At 49.5% G+C, this 21,672-nt stretch overlaps 1 protein-coding gene and 1 non-coding gene across 6 annotated transcripts in view; one reads left to right on the top strand and one right to left on the bottom strand.

Moving 5' to 3' along the window:
* Itga9 (integrin subunit alpha 9) overlaps window positions 1-21,672 on the bottom strand; it is a 308,053-nt gene that overhangs the window by 226,535 nt on the left and 59,846 nt on the right. For 4 of the 5 annotated variants that reach the window (XM_063266145.1, NM_001420002.1, XM_039082700.2 and 1 more), the window contains 5 exon segments: window positions 18,119-18,256; window positions 15,180-15,285; window positions 13,959-14,053; window positions 6,179-6,269; window positions 5,450-5,495 (listed from right to left, as the gene is read on the bottom strand). In XM_063266145.1, the coding sequence (XP_063122215.1) occupies window positions 5,450-5,495; window positions 6,179-6,269; window positions 13,959-14,053; window positions 15,180-15,285; window positions 18,119-18,256 (476 nt within the window). 5 annotated transcript variants of the gene reach the window in all.
* Trnaa-ggc2 (transfer RNA alanine (anticodon GGC) 2) lies at window positions 8,373-8,453 on the top strand. The gene has a single exon. It is a non-coding gene; the product is annotated as a tRNA-Ala (tRNA).

Genomic DNA, 21,672 nt, shown 5'->3' with positions numbered 1-21,672 from the left:
CTGCACACGCTTGCATATGTGGTCTCAGCTCTGCTGCCTTACTAAGGAAAATAGCTACTATCTCTTTCTAAACCTGACCCCCAAGTCTGAAGCCCATCTCTGGGCGGAGGCACACAGAGGCAGAGATCAAAGTGTCAAAACTTCAGGGAGAGAGTAGGCTCCCTTCTATAATGATACCCTGGCGACCCCTGACCTGCCAGGCTGTGGAAAAGAAGATGAAAGGCAAGAGTCCATCCCTTTATCAGCTGGTCAGAAAGAAGGTGGGGTCCCTTCCCAGCAAGCTCAGCTGAGTGGGATGACATAAGCAGGAGCAGTCCAGACAGAACTACTGTAGATGTATCCTGTGTATTATATGGATGCATCACCTGTCAATTAAAAAGCCTACGGCCTATGGCTTAGGCAAGAAATAGAAGGCGGGACATCTGGAAGGCAGAAAGGATTCTGGGAAAGGGCAAGGCCTGGGAAGATGTGGGGAGATAGATACATGGTATCTAAGCACAGGTAACCAGCCACATGACAAATTGTAGATTAAAACGAATGGGTTACCTTGTTGTAATTCTAGTCCAAGAAGAGCCTAGATATATAGACAAGGTATCTGTAAGCATATTTTGAGTCTGAGTCTTACTTCTGAGAGCATGGGGCTGGGAGGAAGAACCAAGTGTAACTCCAACAAGCAGCTCGAAAAGCTCGCAAAGGGTGGGCAAAGACCTCCCGCGCTCATCTCCCTCCAAGGTCTGTTACATCAGGTCTCTTTCGGCCTTTTTCTGTTTCCATTTCAAGTGTTGTTTCTGGATGAGGAGAGCAATCTTTCCTAAGCCTCTCTGGTCACTTCCTCTGCTCCTTGGTGGCATAGCACCAGGCTCCTATCACCGGAGCACAGGACCAGCCCCCATGAGCAAACTTCCTGAGGGCAGAGCGGCTCACACTCCTAGGGCGGAGCCCGCCTGCCACTTGCCAACCCCCGAGATAACAGGCAGAGAAGGGGGCACCCGAGGACAGAGCTGCGAGTGCTTTTAAGACTTCAAAGAAGCGGGTCATTAGAGTGCTTTTCCATGGCATAGAGGTCAAATCTTCACATGGTACTTTCAGGTAGACAGTAAAAGTGAACAGGGCATGGTTTTCACGGGTGCTGTTCTAGTTCTCCTGGCAGGCAGGGAAGGGGCAGGCGAAAGCTGGCTATGAGACCAGCTGGGCTTTCCTGTGTCCAAGAAACTCATCTGCATCCACACAGATGAAGATGCTCGGTTAGGTTCTCTGTTAGCCACAGCTCAAAGCTTCCCCAACCCCCAAGTGCGTCCCTCGGTGCCTGCAGCTACAGCAGACACAGAAGCTATCGGACGGCATGCGCTTGCCTCTTAGCTTGTTTCGCCCCAAATCAGAAGAAACTCCAAGTCTCGATTCCCTAAAACACTCTCCCTGAACCATCTCTGGATCCATGTACTCTACAGCCCATCTTCAGGAACAATAGCCAAGACCCACTGCCCCCAGTCTCCTTCCCCCTAACCACAGCTGTGTGGCCCCTCACACACAATACCCCAAAGCTGCATCCGTCTATACAGTCACAGATCTGCCAGGACACGCCCACTGGTCCTTTCTGCTGAATGTGACACCACCGTGGCCCCAGACCACGTGACCCTGCTTTGTCCTACGGGTCCTTATCACCATATGGAATTTTTTTAAAAAAAGCTTGCCCTGATTTGCTTCCCTGTTGCTGCGATAAACACCATGACCAAAAGCAACAGGAAGAGAAAGGGGTTTGCTTCAGCTTACAACTTACGGTGTAAGAAAAGCTAAGAGCTTGAAGCAGAAACCATCAAGAGTCACTTCTTTGGTTCTTTTTTTTTTTTTTGGAGCTGGGGACCGAACCCAGGGCCTTGCGCTTCCTAGGCAAGCGCTCTACCACTGAGCTAAATCCCCAACCCCCAAGAGTCACTTCTTATCAGCTTCTCCCTCTGGCTTGCTCAGCTAGCTTTCATGTTCAGACCAGGCCCACCAGCCTCAGGGATGACACCGCCCACAGTGGGCCAGGCTCTCCTATATCAATTGGCAATCAAGAAAGTGTCTCACGGGCCAATCAGACGGAAGCAATCCTTTCACCGAGGCTCTCTCTTCCTAGGTGTGTCAAGCTGACAACTGAGTTCACCACCACAAAGCCCCTCATTCTTTACCCATAATGCAGGTTAACAGCGATACGCACACCATGGGGTGGTTTAGAGGGCTAGAGGTCAATTCGTACTGTGAGTCCAAGACACGGGTAGGTCTCAGAAACATCGAGTTGGGCGGAAGAACTCGGGAATTAGAATGCATGTGGTGGGGCTCCGCTTATGTGGAATCCTGGAATAGGCGAAAGTGACCTGAGGTGACAGGAACCACAGCAGTAGATGCAATTAGGACATAGGAAGGCTGGTGAGATGCCTGGTAGGTAAAGCCCTTGTCATGCAAGCCAGGGGACTTGAGTTTGCCTCTCAGAACCCATGTAAGGATAGAAGGACAGAATCCAGTCTGTGACGTTGTCCTAACGTGCGCCTCTCCAACACAATAACGATAAGAAATAGCATTCAACAGCACTAGGAAATGTGCAGGGTGGCAGAAAGGACTTTTGTCTTGATGGTGGTGTAGTTCACATGGGTATGTGCACCAGTCTAAGGTCATTGAGCTGTATGCTCGAACTGGTACATTTTGCTCTACACAAATTGTAATCCAAGAAAGAAGGAAAACATATCATGAACGTAGCCGTGCGCTGCACAGCGGTGAGGACAGACCACAGGAATCATGGCAGTCCTTAGATGGCACCGCAGAGCGAGGTCATAACTGCTAAAGTTTGCTATAAGTGCACACTGTTAAACTCAGCCGTGATGAAATTACCTATGGCCAAGCGCAGGACTGCACATAAAATGCTAGTGCCTGGTGCACAGGAGGTGTCCATCGAAGTTATCTGCACCATCATATACTTCTATAGGGCTCTCTGGCTAGAATCAAAGACCCCAGGACCAGGTCTGTCACGTTCTCTGTCCAGCCTCTAGCATTGAATACATGCACAGTTTCATGCCAACAGAGCAGTGTGTGTAAGCTGAGAGAGTGGGGGCATGGACTTTTGCGATGGCCTCATCCCCATCCGCCTCTGAAGCTCCCTTGGGCTCATTGTTGTCTAACAGTGGGCTCCTTGCTACCTCACCCATGCGCAGTCTTCCTGGCATTCTACCTCACCAGACTGGACCTTCTGCCCCATGCTGAAGTCTGGGGCCTCCCGTCCACAGTGAGGGCAGCTCACTTAACAATTGAATCCATGGAGCAGAGAGATGAACAGAAGCTCCTTTGGGTTGGGAGCTCCAGGGGAAGAAAGATGAGGTCCCAGCACTGAGAGGGGAAGTGAGCGTCATCTCCCACCCTAACCCAGAAGCTATCTCAACTCATTGCAAAGGAAAACTTAGTTTTCTCCAACGGAGTTTCTGTGATTATATAAACCACAGGTTAAGGGTGTATCATACCCGCAATGAACAACAATGTAAAATCATCTTGACAGAATTTTTGAAAACTCTTTTTGCCTCATAATGCTTTGTTTGACCTTTTTTTTTTCTTTTTAATTTTTCGCTTATCTATTATGGTTTCCGATTCTGTGGGTTTTCTGGATTGCCTGTGTTCCTTGTGTTTTTTTCTCTTTTTCTTAAATACTGAGTATGTTTTCTTTTTATTTATCTTATTTTGTTTTAATCTCTCTGTCTTCTAAGGAGAGGAAGAGAAAGAAGGCCTGGGGTTGGATGGATGGGGAAGATCTGGAAGGAGATGAGAGAGCGGAAACAGTGATCAGAATATATTATAGAAATGAGAATTTATCTATTTAAAAAATGATAAAGTTTAAAAGACAAGCAATGCCTTTAATCCCAGCACTTGAAAACCAGAGGCTGTGGCTCTCTGTGAGTTCGAGGCCAGCCTGGTCTAAAGAGTGAGTTCCAGGACAGCCAGGGCTGCACAGAGAAACCCTGTCTCGAAAAACAAACCAAAAACAAACAACAACAAAACCAAACAGGTGCCTTGGGTATCAAGGCAGCCAACGGCACCATAAGAAGCCGGAGGACGAGTTTCCTCTAAGAGGGACCCTGAGGACCACGACGAGTTGTCAGGTCACTGTGAGGGGACTACAAGCCTCACATGGTACTTACTGCAGCTCCCCCCAGCACAGGCCTCCACCATGGCCTAGCCCAAGAGGAAAGCTGCCGCATCAGAGAATAGGGAGGGAAGAGCGGAAACTGAGTTACGAAGGTGATAATTTGAGGAACCAGGGAGGTCTGACTTTAGCATCTGAGGAAGGCATTGCTCTCCTCAACACTGCAGGGCTTCTGGGTAGATGATACAAAACCAGAAAGTGGAATGTTAGAAAGTCACATTCAACCATATCCACATAAGACTAGCTCTTCTTCCTACCAGGCAGTCACACACTATCAACCCACAGCCTGAGGGAAATACTCCTGTTATTGTCTTTGGCAAAGGGAAATCCTGGAACAAAGGGGTCAAAGGGCTTGCCCAAGAAGCTCCGCCTAGAAGGGCAGAGGTAGGGCTTGAACTCACTACGACGCCTACCCTCTAGGTCACACCCAACTCCAAGGTTATTCTGACACTTTGACCAAGTTTAGAGCTGCCTAGCAGTCAGCTGGTTCTCTCCTGTGGGGTACGTCATCCAAGAGGAGAGCGTGTCCCTCTGGGGAGGCCCGGGGAAGCTAAATTCAAAGCATCTGCAGTGGAGGGCTACACGGGCTCTGGATCCCTTCCAGCTATAAAACCGGAGCAGTTTATTTTAGAACATTCTGCATCGAGTTATTAACAAAACTGTTGGCTCCCACTCCAAAGCAAAATTCTGCTTCCTCTGAGTCACTCAGGCCCAGATACTTAAGATGCTACACGGGTATCTTCAGTGCTCAGTAGGCTTTAACGAGGCCTGGGTCTAAGCACATGCCCCTCACCTCTGCTGTGCTAGTGAACAGACAGGAGGAGGCTCCTGGTCCCTGCGGTTGAGGACTGAGTGATGGTCCTGGTTGTAAAGATAAAAGCCTAGGCTGGACGGGGTTCCCCAGAGCTTTGAGTGTCTGGTGCTTACAGGAAACAAGAATGTTTATACAGTAGGTCGACAAAGGGGGGTGGTCGTGACCAAAGGCAAACAACCCTTGGATTAGGGTCTGGGTTACCCGAAACCCTGTGGTGGTGCCCCGGAAAGCTCTCAACTCCCTATAAGCTAGTCAAGGCGCACGCTCTGGAGCTCCGTGGTAAAGACTGTGGTAAAGAACGGGACTGAGAGAATGAAGTTAGCAGTCCTGTGTGAGCAGGGCCTTCAGTCTGCAAGGGGTAGGGAAAGAAAGAGTGGGCTGATAGAATCTGTCCCAGCCCTCCCAACAGAGCTCCAGCTGTTGTTGCTCATGAAGAACACGGCCCCTGCAGCAAGAGTCAGACATCTCACCTGAGGAGAACCACGCTGTCGGACAGGAAGGCTCCGACGGTGACATCTGAGAACAAGAATTCACAGACTCAGAACCTTGTGGAAACCAGCCCCAGCTGCCCTCTGGCACGGCGCCACCATGACAGAAACCCAGCCTTGTGGTCAGGGAGTCTTCCCTACTGCTACTGACTGGCTGTGTAATGACTTTGTAAGAATTACAGCCACATTGTCTTAAGTGGCAGCCAGCCACACGTGTTGGGTACGGGGGCCAGGATGTGTAAAACGCACCGCAGATTTTGAAGACCTAATTTTTAAAAATTGACTCCTTAGTAACTTTTATATTAGTTATACGTTAAGATGGTAAGATGTTGGCTATATTGGACTACAGGTCGTGAAAATTAACTTCATCTTGTCTGCGTATATCTCTCTGTAGTTACTAGCGTATAGTGTTATATGTAAATACACCCTTAAGCAATGATCAAGCTTTAATCACTAAAGCTACCGCAGATATGATTTTATTGGAATATATAGTTTACTGTAATCTGTGTGGGGTGGATAACTTTTTGGTGATTGGAAAGCACATCCTTTGCCAAGAATCTGGGGGTTCCTAGCAAGACTCTGTATCAAGGAGTTTCTTAGGCAGAAGCTCCCGTTCTGCCGGGAGAACAACTGTTAACTAAACCGAGAACCTATCTTCTCTCGCACACCTATCTCCACTTATCTGGCACAGTTTTGAGAAGAGGAGCTCACCAGGGTAGCCATTTCCGTCCATGTCAATGCCCCCCGATATGGACTGCCCAAACATCTGTAGGATCGGGTTTATCTTCCTCCCAGACAGCTTCTGAAACAGACAATAGAAACGTGGAGTCACGGGAGGGCAGTTAGGAGCTGCTGGAACCCAGCTTCCTCAGGGCACTGGGTCTGAAGTTATTGAAAGAAAAGACGCTGTCAGTAGAAATCTGGCCAGAGGTCTGCAGTAGGTACTTGAAGATCACACACTTCCTGATTCTTGCTTGCCTTGGCCAGATGTCTTCATTTAAAGCTCTGCCTGGGTTTGGTGCCAACAAACTGTCTATCAGCACTTGATCTTAAAGACTGGTTTTGTTTTTTACACTCATTCATTTGTGTACAAGGCTTGCTAAGGCTGCAGTACACATGTGGAGGGCAGAAGATGACCAGAAAGAGCTGGTTCTCTCCTTCGTCGTGTGGGTCCCGGGAATTAACCGTAGGTTGTCAGACTTGGCAGCAAATGTCTGTACCTATTGAACCATCTCACTGGCTCATGTGTGGTTTTGACGAGTTCAAGACAAATAGAGGCTCGGTTGATTTTCCTTGCGTGTGTGTGTGTGTGTGTGTGTGTGTGTGTGTGTGTGTGTGGTGTGGTATGTGTGTGGTGTGTATGCATATGTGTGTGTGTATGGTGTGTGTGTGGTGTATGTGTATGTGTGTTATGTGTGTAGTGTGTGTGGTGTGTGTGTGTGAGTGTGGTGTGTGTGTGCTGTTGGAGGGGAGGTGTGGAGGTGTGTGGTGTGTGTGTATGTGTGGTATGTGTGTAGTGTGTAGTGTGTGGTGTATGTGTGTGTGTGTGGTATGTGTGTAGTATGTGTGTGGTATGTGTATGTGGTGTGGTGTGTGTATGTGGTGTGTGTGTGTGTGGTGTGTATGTGTGTGGTGTGTATGTGTGTGTGTGTAGGTTAGGGGACAACCTTGTGTAGATCTTCAGGTGCTGTCTACCATTTTTGTTTGTTTGTTTTTTAAGTCAGTGTCTCTCAATGGTATGAAACTTACCAAGTGGTATAGTCTGACTCCCGCAACACGCCCAGAGATCCTACTGACCCTTTGTCGCTAGTGCTGGGATACAAGACAGGCAAGCACTTCATTGACTGAGCCATCCCCCTTACCCTTTATGTCTCCTTTGCTTTGACCCAGGCACAACTGGTTGAGATGCTGGGAGCATCCTTCCCTCCTATCTGTTACTCAGGTACTAACTGTTGCGTTTGCCTCCCCTAAGATGGACAGACCACTAACGTATCCAGCTGGAAAGACATTCATGTGCGAACTTCCCCTCCAGCCAGTCAACCAGGAGGCCTACAGACTCCTGAGCTTCATGACTCAACAGCTTGACCTGGTGAATCTAGAACTGCGTGGTGCCGAGCCTCCGAGAAAGTACAGGGAGGGAGTCGGCCACTTCTCCTGAAAGGCATTCCTCAACCCACATGTCACACTCACAACTGTCCTACCATGTCCCATTTTTTTTCTCTCTTTTTTTTTTTTTTTCGGAGCTGGGGACTGAACCCAGGGCCTTGCACTTGCTAGGCAAGCGCTCTACCACTGAGCTAAATCCCCAACCCCATACCATGTCTCATCTTATACTCCATTAACTTCATCAGGACAGAAGGCCTAGTTCGGGAATAGTTGTTGGGTCTGGGGAACCTGGTAAAGCACTTGACTTGCAAGCACAAGAACCTGAGATCTGACTCCAGCATCTATATAAAAAGCCAGATATGGTGGAGTGTGTTTGTAATCCTAGCATGGGGAGCCAGGGACAGGGGTGTCCTCCTCCCTAATCACAGGACTGCAGGTCTATTAGAGACCCTGAGTCAAAGGTTGTGGACAGTGTAGCTGAGAATGACGTCTGAAATTGTCCTCTAGTTTCATACGCACGTGTCCACATGCACACACACACACACACACACACACACACACACACACACACACACACATTTTAATAAAGAACACAGCACTGGAGAGGTTGCCTAGTGGTTAGAGCACAGTGCCCTCCCCGAGGCTCTGAGTTTGGTTTCCAGCACCGGCATTTGGATGTAACTGCCTGCGATTCCAGTTCAGGGTGGTCCAGCACCCTCTTCTGCCTCCTTAGTGACTTCATTTGCTGCACTGCACAGACATACACAAACGCACATAATTTAAAAAAAAAAAAAAAAGATGCGGGGTTGGGGATTTAGCTCAGTGGTAGAGCGCTTGCCTGGCAAGCACAAGGCCCTGGGTTCGGTCCCCAGCTCCGGAAAAAAAAAAAAAAAAGAAAAAAGATGCTTTTAACAAAAGAATACTTGTCACACCGCCAGCCCTGGTCCCACAGAAGCTAACCGTTCCCATTCCTGTGGTACTTGTTGAGCCAGAAAGTCTCGTTTTCTGAGATCTGATCAATTCTGCCCTTTCTTCTGTCCACCTTGTCTTAGTTAGCTCTTTGTCTACGTGATTAACAAAAAATTGACCAAAAGCAGCCCAGGGAGGAGTGGGTTTATTTCCATTTACATATTATGATCCATCACGGAGGAGAGAAGTCAAGGCAGGGGCTTGAAGTAGAAACCAGGGGGGGGATCAGTGCTTTTCAGCTTGCTCTCTCTGGCTTGATTGGCTAGTAGACAGACCAGGTCCACCTACTAGGGGTGGCCCCGCCCACAGTGGCCGGCCCTTCCTACATTACCTAGCAACCAATCTAATGGCGGCAATTCTTCAGTAGAGTTTCTCTCTCTCCTGGTGACTGTACATTTGTATCAGGTTGATTACCTGAAGCAAACTGTCCTGTAGTAAAGCCCACAACAGAATCACGTTCACAGACACCCGGGGGCTCGCTCACACTGCCTTTCTTTCTCTGTAATGAATCACACTGTGGGGAAGCCCTGGTGGGGCTGGGGGCGTGTCCTCGCGCTCTGCTGAGAAGATAGGATATTCTCTGCCCTCAGCGGCTGATAACTACAAGGAACTATCCCAGAGATGATCTAAGACAGCTTGCCATTTTCTGTTAAGGCAGTCGACAGGAAATGTGTGAGCATCAAAGGACAGCTCAGAGCCCTGTAGGCAGTACTTCAGAAACACTGCTTGTTAACAGGCTCGGCCACACATCCCACATGGCTCTGTCTAAACAAATGTGTGTGTATCTGAGCAAAACCCACACTTTGAAGCTGTGCATCTCGGCTCTGGAGGCCAAGAACACTAGAAGCAGCTTGCTGTGGGTTCTTGTTTCTTGGGTACACTGTGGCCCGGAGCCGGGGAGAGTGAGGGGTGGTCCGTTTGGGGGTGGCGATGCAGATTTAAGTTATCCACTGACATCTGCAGGCCATTATGCTCTAAAGCCAGGAAGATAAGTCTGCACGGTGCTAATAACTGTAAATGGAAACCAGGAACTGTGGGAAACCTCCGCTTGACCAGGTTTATATGCAGCGTCTGTTAGGGCAAGGGAAAGATCACAGGAGCCGCCAAGACATGCCTGGGGGCTCTTGGGTTGAGAAAGGCATCTAAAGATCTTAAAATCAACACTTTTCATGGTAACCCCGAGGAGGCGCATGAGTTAGAGAGGGACGTGGGAGGAGTCCAGGCTCTGATCTCACAATTTCTCCGGCAGAAATAATACTAGTTGGGGCCAAAGAAAAGCGACCCTGTTGCCTAGATTCATTCCTGATTTCTTCCTCCAGTTCTTAAACACAATGCCCTCTCTGTCCAGTATCTGGGCCCGGAAGAACCTGTCATTAAGGGATTGTTTTTCCCTTTTAAATCGTTGGCCTGATCATATACATATTAGCAAGCTTAGAAAAGTGTGATCATAGCTGTTTCTCTCTTTCTCATTCTCTCTCCACCCTTTTTTTTTTTAAGAGCTCGAAACTGCTTCTCTCTGTGCCGGCTAAGCAAGTCAGGGTGCGTGCTGACAAAGGCACCGTTTCCAGACGCCAAGTGTGGCTTCCTACTAGACGCTCCACACTGACCACAAATGCAGCTTTCTGCAAGGGTCCCACCCAGCAACCAAACAAAACACTGGAGAGCCGAGCTAGAGGGGAGGCAGGGGCTCCTGCAGGTGGCCCCTCTGTATGATTAGCTTCCAAGGTCCAGGCCCAAGCTTCCAGGAGGATGTGTGGAGAATGACCCTCCCCCTTCACTCCCCACCCCTCACCCCCACCTGAGGACTCGCTCCTTAGATGACATCACGAGGACAGAGCATCCCTGACCCAAACCATGCAGGCAGCACTCTGTTTCCAGCTTCTAATGAAGCTGTTGGAATCACCTAAAGTTTGCCGTCTCCATGGTTACTTGTATCTAGTGACAGAAGGGCAGTCTGTGTGGATGGATGGATGGCCCCAGGAAGTGTGTGTACTTCGAGGCAACACAAGTCCTCATATCTGTAGGTTTCCCCATGGAACTCCCTTGGGCAGACCTTTTTTTCCAAAATGCAGTTGAGGGAGGAAGCTACTCGGGGCAAATTCAATACCCTCTGCGGGGCTCATCAGAAAGCCAGTGGCTAGGAAGTGTATCCGCCTCACACCGGTGTTAGAAGGATTCAGGGTGGAGAAATGACAGGCTCTCTGGCCATAGCTCCTCCTCCTCTCCGTGAATCTCTCTAGGGATCTTTCCCTTGGTTGAGGGCAAGCACTGAGTAAGCAGGTGTTGGCAGAGAGAAAGAGCCTACGGTTAGCAAGGCCCCACCTTCTAACTCAGATTTGCTGCCAGGACTGTCACGCATGTGGACACTGTGTCTCCAGAGCTGGGGAGTTGCTCTAAGGCAAGAAGAGCACTTACTGCAGGACGTGAAGACCCAAGTTCAAATTCTCAGGGGCCACACAGAAAGCCAGGCATGCCACATGAGCTTGGACGGGGACGACGGGGACAGGGAGATGGCTGCTGGGCCTTTAAAAGCACCAGCCTAGCTGTAGTGTCTCAAGGGAAGGAAGGAGAGAGCCATAGACCAGGGGCACCTCATACCCTCCTCCTGCCTGTGTGTATTACACATGTGCACATGCTCCTAACACAGAACACGACACCACACACACACACACACACACACACACACACACACACACACACAAATGAATAAATAAATAAGTAAATAAATAAATGAAAGTGAAAGAGATCGTAGCCCCGTTTACACATGCGTCCTAAAATACAAACCTTGGTGGGCAGAGCAGGTCCTAGACGACCCCTGACTGATGCCACTCTGCATGGGTTGGGCGTAGCACTTCCAAGACACCCAGAGGCCTGGGGTGACTAAGAGAAGGAAGTGGTGGAGAGGTGGAAGAGACAGAGAAGCAGAAGGATGTGGGCACAGTGAGGAGAGCAGAACAGGAGACTACAGGGCAGTGGGGAACAGCCTGATGTCAGTAGCCGACAATGCCACTTAAGGCCATGGTTGGGTCCTGGGCTGTGCTGACACTAGGGCCGTGTCTGGGTCCACGGCCCTGCAGTAGCAGAGGTCTGTTACCACCGAAGGCCAGGTGGACATGCCTGCTCTGGGCTGCTACCTGGGGCCCTGGGGCCGTGTCAGTATCTGAGGGCTGTGCAGAGCTGGCCCCACCCCTCGCCTGGGCATCATGGTAGAGCTGTGGCACTAGGGGGAGCAGGCCCAGTGCCTCACCCAGGAAGCACAGCAGAGCTGGCCTGGTTCTAGGAGTTTCGGGTGAGCTAGCCTAAGTGCATGAGAATCTGAGAGCTGGCCCCCTTCCAGCTGTGGCATTGGGCGAGCCAGCCTGAGGGCTTGAGCACGGGAGAGCTGGCTCTGGTGGTGTGAGTGTGAGACAGTTGGTGGACTGAGAAACTCCGATACCACCTAAGCCCAGATTTAGTAAGGCTTTGAGCTGGCCCACCCAACATCTACCTCATCTGTGAACTGCTGCAGCATGCAAAGGGGCCAGTTCTGCAGACCCAGAGCTGCGCGGGATCTCCATGACTCAGGGCAACAACAGAATATCCAAGAGGAGTCCTGGTGAGGATCTGTGTTGATCTACAGCAAAAGCCAGAGGCTTGAACCAGACCAGAGGCTCATTGCAAGGAACATTTGCTAGGAAAGCTGTGTGGACAGACCGTAGGTACACTATGGACTGCTCCGTGACCCATCACAGCTTTGACAACAGGATTCGTTTGTTTGTTTGTTCCTTTCAGTGGGAAGGTTGCAAGAGCTGACGAAGGATACACAGGGATGGGGAGATGTGAAAGACTGTGAAATTCGCAAAGAATCGATACAAAGTTATATTTTAAGAAATACAAACCTTGGGCTGGAGAGATAGCTCAGCCACAAAAAAATACAAATCTGAACTGTACTTTGTGTGAACGGGAAGCACTCAAGTGTTCAATTCTAAATATTTGCTGACAAAAAGGGGTCTTGTTTTTGTGTTGTTTTTAGTTTATTAATGAGGATTTTATAGCCCAGGCTAGCCTCGAACTTGCTTCAGATAACTTAAACTTCTGATCTTCCTGCTCCTGCCTCCTGAGTGCTGGGCTTTCAGACATGTGACACCGTGTGTGGTGTGTGGGGTGCTGAGCATGGAACCTGGGACCTCATGCATGCTCGCAAGCACTCTGCCTACCAACTGACGGCAGAGCTCTCATCGTGTGCTCTTTTCTGTCACTGAGCTACTGGGAAAAAAGGCACAAGCCACTCTACACACACCACACATATCCTGACCGTGTTTCTGTCGAGAGCCTGACTTCCTTTTTTCCCATGGGCCCGGCTTGATACCATCAGCAAGATTGAGCACTGTGCTAATGAGGCAAAAATAGAGAACTCGCCACTTCCATGTTCCCAAGTCCGGGATGTGAAACCCGGGCTGTGATCAGCTCTGGTTTGGATGCCAAGTTTGACAATAGACTGTGACAACTTCGAGGCCCTCTGTGGGTTCCTGTGTCCCCAGATTATGTCTTAAGGTTGTTCCTCGGGCCTGGGGGTGTGGCTGAGGTGGTAGAGCGCTTGCCTGGCATAAGCATAGCTCCGGGTTCTGTCACCTGCATCATGTGAAATAGCTTTGTGGCACACACCGTAATCCTAGTGCTTTGTGGGTAAAGGCCGGAGACTCAGAAATTGAAGGACACCCTCAACTACCTTGTAGGTGTGACACCAGCCCAACCCGGGTTACACACAACACTGTCCAAAAATAGTTCAATATTAAAAACAAATCAAATGCCACTGGCTTCGTACACAGGTGGTTTGATAAAGACGACAACAATAGAGGAAGTTGCATCTCTCTTTTTAAACACGAAACCATGTTTTTAAACACGTGACTTCCAAAGGCATTGCACTTGTGTGTGTGTGTGTGTGTGTGTGCGCACACGCATGCGCGCACAATTAAAAATAACAAAATATTTGAAAAAATATTCAGGTAGTCTTTTATGTAGGTGGAATATACTCCTGAATTGGGCAAATTGGAAACTCTATAATAGTTTTTCTGGATTTCATAAACAGTATCAATTATCAATTAACTGCTTGTTCTTTCCACTAGTGAAAAAAATGAAAGAAAGCCCAAATCCACATTCCCATAGCATGGTGTACAGTGAAGCATATCTCTCTCTCTCTCTCACACACACACACACACACACACACACACACACACATAGCACTCACATGGCACACACATATGCACATGCACACATTCACACATGTTCATACACACATATACATGTGAGCACACATGACATATACTCACTTGCACACACACATGCACACACCCCTCATACACGCACAGCACACTCACATACCACACACACACACACACACACACACACAATCATCATGGCCCCTCCCATCACTCACCATCGAGTACTGGGGGACAATCCCCTGGGCATCACCATGGTAGATATAGACTGTGCCAGCAAAGTCATCCTCCATAGGCGCCCCGACAGCCACATCTGAGGGGGAAACAGCTGTTAGAAATGCCACGTGGGGTGATAGCAGTGCAGCTCTCTTAATTCCAGCCATCATGTCTGAATCCCATCTCCTCACGATTTCTCCAGTACTCATTATTCAAACGTTAAATTGGGCAAATGGTCTCCTCACGTTTAAAAGGTGGGAATTTACAGAGAGTGAGGAGAGTTACTCCCAGGAAAAGCGTCTCTCCTCGTCCTCTGAGGGAAGGGCACTGAGGCAAACCATAAAGGAATCACAAATGGGGCTGGGGATTTAGCTCAGTGGTAGAGCGCTTACCTAGGAAGCGCAAGGCCCTGGGTTCGGTCCCCAGCTCCGGAAAAAAAAAGAACCAAAAAAAAAAAAAAAAAAAAAAAAAAAAGGAATCACAAATGAAGATGGCTGCCCTAACCTTTGTCTGTCAGAATTCCACAGACAGTGGTTGGTGCTCTGAACCTTCCTTCCTTTCTGCCCGTGGCTTCTAATAAGTCATATGTCTGCTCCTGCGACACCAAGGGTGGGAGGTGTGCATTCCCAGGACCCTGAGGTGACAGCCCTCTGACTGAATGAAGCCACTTGTGGCCAATGGTGTGAAGGTCTGAAGGGGCATCTGGCCTAAGCAAGTCACATCCTTGCCCTGCAGAAGCAGCTCCTAATGTCTGTACACTCTACACAGTGAGGGGAAGAGGTGCTAAAAAAGACCAGAGAAGCCTAAGGCTGTGGAGGGGACCATTGTCCAAGAAGAAGTGGACATTGGATACACACACCATCCATTCTTCTGACACACACTGTACTCAATCAGGCTCAGATGATCTCCCTGTATCCACTTCCCCAAAAACACGACAGAGCGTCCTAGATGCAGAGTCAAACGTTCTGTGGCGGGAAGAAGCCTGTGGACCAGTCCCAGAAGCCATGGCAAGCACATAGCACAGAGAGTGGAGCTGACAATGGATCATACAAAAGGGCCATTCTGGTGGCCAGTCCACCTTTCAGAGTTGCCCTTTCTCCCTCGGGGAGTTTCCGTGTAGAAGGGAAAAATCCAGGAGCCAGCCACAAACAAGGGACAACGTTAGAGCGTGACAAGCTGCTGCACCTGGAGGGACCCCATGCCCCGAGAGAGGCCCTACTCACCTGGGAACCCGTCATCATCAAGGTCACCCAGGCTGGCGATGCTCTCCCCAAAGTGTGCGTTGTAGGCAGCATCTCCAGTCAGGGTCAGCTGTTCCTCAAGAACTCCCTGGGAAACCGGATGGAGTGGGGGAAGGAGGAGGAAGGGGAAAAAAAGCACAATAAAAAGTCAGAGCTCAGAACATCACCCTCTTAGGGCACAACTGTGGACAGGAAACAGCTGGGTAGCACCACAGGAACCCAAATATCTCTCCTCATAGCAAAATAAGGCCTTTCATCTATACAATGAGAGTCTGGAGTACCCTGAAATACATTATAGAAGAAAGGTAATAGCAGGTGGACTAATTACTGAACCTCGTTTGGCCAAATTCAGACAGGCAAGCCTACCCTCTTTGTTCCCACTGGGTCTTTCTTCTCAGCTTTCTTCCCCCCCAAATCAATTCTTTGAGGCAAGGTCTCACCGTGTATCTCTGGCTAGTCTTTGTGTGGATCAGGCTGGCCTTGAACTCAGAGATCCTCCTGCCTCTGCCTTTTGAATGCTAGGATTAAAAGCCTGAGCCAGAGCATCCGACCCAATACTGTCTTAAGGTGCATCAGAGCAAGAAACTATGACCTCAGCCCCCTCCCATAATTCTCTACCAGACCTTTTAAGCCACCTCCTCTTTCCTGGGATTTTCAAAATCATAAGGCAGGGTGTGTGTCTCTGAAGGTCTCCTCTCCTCAGAGCAGATGAACTGACTGTGTTTGTCTGAAAGAAAGTGTGTGAATGGTTCAGGACCAAGGTCCTAGGTCAAGTTCAGGAAGCGAGGAGACAGACAGGCTCTGAGAGGAAAGGCTTCTGTGGCACCTCCGTGTCCTGCCCAGTGCCTCGCTGAAACTGGTGTCCGATGTCTTTGCACTCTTAAGCTTCCCATCCCAGGATGTCAATTTGAGATTAAGAAATCTCCTGTCTTTTCCTCAGGGCTGGCCTTGAATGAATCTAGTTCCTCTCTCCAATTCCTGACTCGAGCTTTTAGTAGAGAGGTGAAGGGTAGGAACCGTAGACTCTGGTAACCAACGGAGTACACATTTTTCTACCTTCCCCTCTCTTGTCCCTTTTCCTATACGTCCCCAAGGTTGCTTTGCACAGGGCAGGCATGAGTCACCTTGTCAAGGGGCCCTGTTTCTGTACTCAGTGCCACTGGGGTGAGGGGTGTAGCACTATAGCTCAGCTTTCAGACTCCAGAGTAGACACCGAGAGGGGTCAAGGACATATACGGCACCAGAATGCCCATAGTCCCCATGAATCACCAACATAGAAAAACCAGGACATTAAAACACCGGGCAACTTCAGGCTTAGGAATCTTTAAACCTCCCTGATGTGGAGGCACTTTGGACCAACCATCTACCCACAGTCCACCGCACCAGGGTCTGTCTTTTGTTGTGACTACATTTCTACTGCTATAAAAAGAATTCACAGCTTGAAGAAACGCATAAAGATGTGATGATTTGATTCACTTAATCAGTGAGACCCCCCCCACCTCAAAAACACAAAAAATGGTTGTCCCTTGGTGTCTGGAAATACTGGTGTCAGGACCCTAAACTAAAACTTTAGATGTCCAAATGTCTTATATAAAACAGTGTGGTCTCTGCATAGAACCTATGAATGCCCTCCCCTGTCCTTAAACCATGTCTAGATTATGTACAATGTCTGACACAATGCAAATGATATGCAAATAGGTTTTACCCTATGTCATTCAGGGAGCAGCGGCAAGGAAAGTCCAAGCATGCTCAGTAGGACAAAAAGACGTTTTGTCCCCGTGTGTTCAATCTGTGGTTGGTTAAATCCAAGAACCCTTGGGCACAGATGGCCATCTCTGTAACTCTTCCTGCTAGTATGGTAGGGGAAATCCCAATTCCTTCTTTGTATATCTACCCATATACGGTTCAGCCATCCTGTGTAGACCGTATGGCACTTCCTACTTTGTCGAGGAGGAAATGGGGGATCGATTTCGAGCCACTTGCTCTTCCTTTGTGTAAAAGAGTTGGCAAGGTTTAGATGTGAGCTCACACAGTGGCATATAATTGCTAACCGAGTAGGCTATGGCTCACTAGAAACAAGACTCTGTGCGTAGTGTAGTCATGTGGCGTAAGGTATGAGATGGGGCTGGGGGATGTGTGCTTGAACACTTAGATTCTGCTTTCTCATGGGTCCCCTGCCACTACTGATTGCTGCTCTGCCCTCCCTCTCCAGGCCCCGCCCACCTTCCCTCCACCAGCTGCAGAGGGGAGAGCGGCATCTTTGCAACTCTCTCTCTCTCTCTCTCTCTCTCTCTCTCTCTCTCTCTCTCTCTCTCTCTCTCTCTCCTCTTTGTGGTTCTACAGGACGTTGTGCTTACAGCCCTGGGCTTGTTTGTCAGCCTGTGCCCAGCGTGAACTCCTCGCTGAACAGGTAAAGACCCTACTACCTCACGGCTCCACGCACATCTTCCTGTTGGAAGCTCAGGCCTAGTCCATGTCACCTTCCTACTCAACTCCTACTGCTTCCTCGGGCTTCCTTGAAGATATCCTACCCCTCTACCCTCTCCTCAGAGAGGCGGTGTGGCCCAGAGAAGATGAAGCAGCCAGCTTGCTGATGCGCAAATCACAGCCTCATCACTTTTTAGCTGTAAGGTTAGAGACAGGCGAGCTAACGAAGACCCTTACAACCATGAGTATATCACAGTGGCATCACTTAGAGGAAGCAGGAAAAACCAAAACAGCATCCAATAGTCGTGAAGACTCCCCCTGGGTCCCATACTTTGAAGTGTCACACTGTATATAATTGTCCACTAATGACTCATTAACCTTTTCCATGCAGGACTCAGGCTTTCCCTCCGGTGTAGCCCGGTGGGTGCGTGTCACATGACTATATGGATGTCCCTCCCCAATGCCCGCCTCCTCATTGCCCACTTTGTACTCACGTGTCCTTGGTTGAGGTAGACGGTGACCTGCCCCTCATCTCTGATCTCAGAAAACATGGGGGCCCCCACGAGCAGGTCGGAGAGACCATCCATGTTCAGGTCTACTGCGCACAAGGAGGAGCCGAAGTAAGATCCCATCTGTAACCAAGTCATCACGACAACGTGCTGAGGGACTGTCCTTACACACCGAGGCCCTCCCTTCATCGGCCCACTAGCTTAGGAAGCACACGTCCAGTGCCTCAGAAGCTGTGTCAGCAGAGCATAAGCACACACCCAGCTCCTGAGGACCTCCCAGTCGGTGGGAGACCAAAGCTGGCCAGCCCACAGGCCCCTTTGCTACAGCCCTGTAAGGGGCAGGCAAACAGGCCAGTCCCCAGAGAATGAGACGCCATGTTTGCCTATGTGCTCCAGAACCAGACAATTGACAAGGCAGAGCGAGAAGGAACATGAAATCTCATAACACAAACAGGCAGGAAAATATGGCATGGGACACACGTCCTCTCCAGCCTTCCAGGGAGTAAGGGATGGGGCACAAGCTGACATGGCAGAAGAACATGTAACTCAAGGTTGTTTGACAGATAGGGACACCGGGCCTGCTTGTATTGGATCTCCTTGAATCACAGTGTAATCAATACCTGCTACTTTATTCCATTTTGTTTGTGTGTGTGTGCACGCACGCGCGCACACGCATGTACATATGTGTTCATGTGTGTGCCTGTTCATACATGTGCAGGTATATATGCCCATTTCTGTCTCCGCAACACTGAGGTTACAGGATCATGGCACCACTCTTGGCTTTACCACATGCATTCTGAGTGATCCAAGGATCTCACTCTCCTCCTCATACATGTGCAACAAGACTCTACCAATTGAGCCAGATCCTTGGCCCCAGGATCTGTCATTTTATATCCAAAATCTCAAACACAAAGACCAAAGATACAGGCTTTCGTCTGCACGAAAGAAGTAAAATGAAAATTAGCACCTCAAGTGTGCTCACATGCGCTAAGTGGTGTGAGTCCTCAGTAGCGTCCAACTCATGACACTGAGTGCTGGAGACCGCAGCAACCTGGAGCCCTCGGGCTGGCTGAGGTAGCAGCCCCACCCAGCTGTGGCTAACTACCCTCACCAGGAGGGCTGGCTCCAGCACATCAGCTTTTCATCCCCAAGAGAAGCTCTCGGTGTTGACTGGAAGGTACTTGTTTCACATGCTGAGAATGTGTTCATTTCTTCTAGACTAATCGCTATGGGGTTGGCGGCCTGGGGCTGTGATCCCAGCTACTGAGAAGGTTGAGATGGGAAAACCCAAAGTACAAGGGCTTAGCAAATCCCTCCCTCAAAAGTAAAACAGGGGCTGGAGCGATGGCTCGGTGGTTACGAGCATACAAGACTCTCGCAGAGATCCCGAGTTCTGTTCCCTGCACCCACACCGAACAGCTCACAAACCCCTCTACCTTTAGTTCCAGGGGGCACATCACGGGCGCACGAGGGGACTGCACACACCCACGCACATGTACGATAGTGTAAAATTATAAAAATAAAAAAACTGTAAGGAATGGTTAGAGAAGAGGTAAGGATGGATAGCACAGTGCTGAGAGAGCTTCGCTTGGCAAATGAGAGATCTAGGCTAAGACACGGTTCTGTGATACAGGTACAAAGGAATCCTGTGCGTGCCAAACAGAAGCTTGCAAGCCGAGCCTGCCCTAAAGGGCTGCAGGTTCGAAACCCCCTCTAACACAAAGAAGAGAGAATGTAATGTTGTTTTTAAATGAATGCTTTCTAATAGAAAGACCTGGAGTGTTCTCTTGCTTCTGAGTCTTGTTGGCAGCTGACATCGGGGAGTTTGAGAGAGGCAAGAATTCTCCAAACTGCTTCCTGCAGTTAACGCTGGCCCTGGTGGACTGGGGAAAGTGGCTTAGAAACCCAGGCAAGGGAGAAGAGCACAGCGGACAGCTGTTCTCTGGCTGAGCCCCAGGAGGTGATTAGCTTAATCCCAGTGGGCGATTTATCTTGGTGTCTTCATGGGTGTTCAATCAAAAACCCTTCAGTTTGTAAAATGCGGATGGACAACTTTACCGATAACACTTCAGCGTGTCCAAGGACACGTTCTGAAGCGAGAGTTACTTAACTGGAGGTCCTCAGCGGCTTCGGGTGTAACTGCATTCACACCTGAACCACAGACTTAGTCATGGCTCCTGTGTTTAGTGTTTGTAGGGCGTCAGCTCAAGAAACAGACCTCTTTTCCAATTTGTGTTGTTATTAGCTTTCTTTCTTCCTGAGAGGGAGCCAGGGCACCAGGCAATTTGAACTGAACTGGAGCCAAACAAAAGCAGAAGTGGTGGGCGGCTATGGGAGCTGGAACCTCCTGCTGTCTGTGTTGCCCTGAACAAAAGGCCAAAGTCAGAGGCTTGCTTTGGAGGCCTGGGGGTTGGGGGGGGGTCATGTCCTCTCCCTATGAGATAATGGGGGCCAGAGAATGAGAATCTCCTGTAGCAATAAGCAGAAGGTGTCGATAGAGTGGAAAGGCTTATGGTGTAGGGTTAATTCCAGAGCAGGACAAAGGCTCTGCCGAGAAGAACCCTAAGGAGAGGGATCCAGGAGGGGGCCCAGGTGGTAAGGCACCTGCTGTGCAAACCTGAGGACTAGAGTCTGAGCATCCTGGGGCTGAGGAAGCAGGGGACAGGGGCATCCCTGCAGCTCACAGCCCAGCCAGCCCAGCTGAGGGCCTCTCTCACAATAAGGTAGAGAGTGACTGAGGAAGACATGTATGCACATATATACATGTACACACATGCACACGTGCACATACGTGTGCATATCTGCATGACACACACAGAAAGAAGGATGGAGGGAGATTGGAAGTAAGGAGGGGCAGGGGAGACGGCTGTGGAGCTGGGGTAAAGCACCTTAACCCGTCAGTCTCTGCATGGAAGAACCTGACTGGTCCCATCATAAGGAGGCCATTCAAACAGACCTGCGTCTTCTCTAGAACCCATTGCATTGGTCCTCAGGCAGCTCAGACACGGGTTCTCGAAGGCTACAGGCATCCACATCGTTGCCTAAAGCTGACTCACTGAGACACAACTGGCCAAGGAAGCCACTCTCCAGACCTAACCAGATTGACGATGAAGGACACTCAGCAAACAGCATGGAGGTGCGTTCCCCTTCTTCAGCCACCCCAAAAGAATGCTCACACTGTCACGTGTAGGCACATTATCCACGGTGGACCCCACCAGCCATTTGTTATGTGACAGTCACACCCTACTTGGGGTTTTCTTTGCGGGGGAGGGCGATCTTTTTTATATATCACCAATAGTATGTAGCTATCTCTTTCCTAACTTCAGGGTTGCATACAAAACTTAGTTTGCGAATTTTTCACGGTTACTTTCTGACACTAGTATTTGGGGGTTTGGGAGATGTTAAAATAGCGCACGCCAGCACACCTCCGAGAGCTGAGAGCAAAGCCGAGTTTGTGGGTACATTTTTTTTTCACGCAAAGGTTATGATCATTATATACTGAGTGTACGTTCTAAAGCTGCTAAAATCGCAACCACTGG

The sequence above is a fragment of the Rattus norvegicus genome, chromosome 8 (genome assembly GCF_036323735.1).
Source record: "Rattus norvegicus strain BN/NHsdMcwi chromosome 8, GRCr8, whole genome shotgun sequence".
Lineage (NCBI taxonomy): Eukaryota > Metazoa > Chordata > Mammalia > Rodentia > Muridae > Rattus > Rattus norvegicus.
The sequence above is the reverse complement of the archived record's forward strand: the minus strand, read 5'-3'. Positions and strand labels throughout refer to the sequence as shown.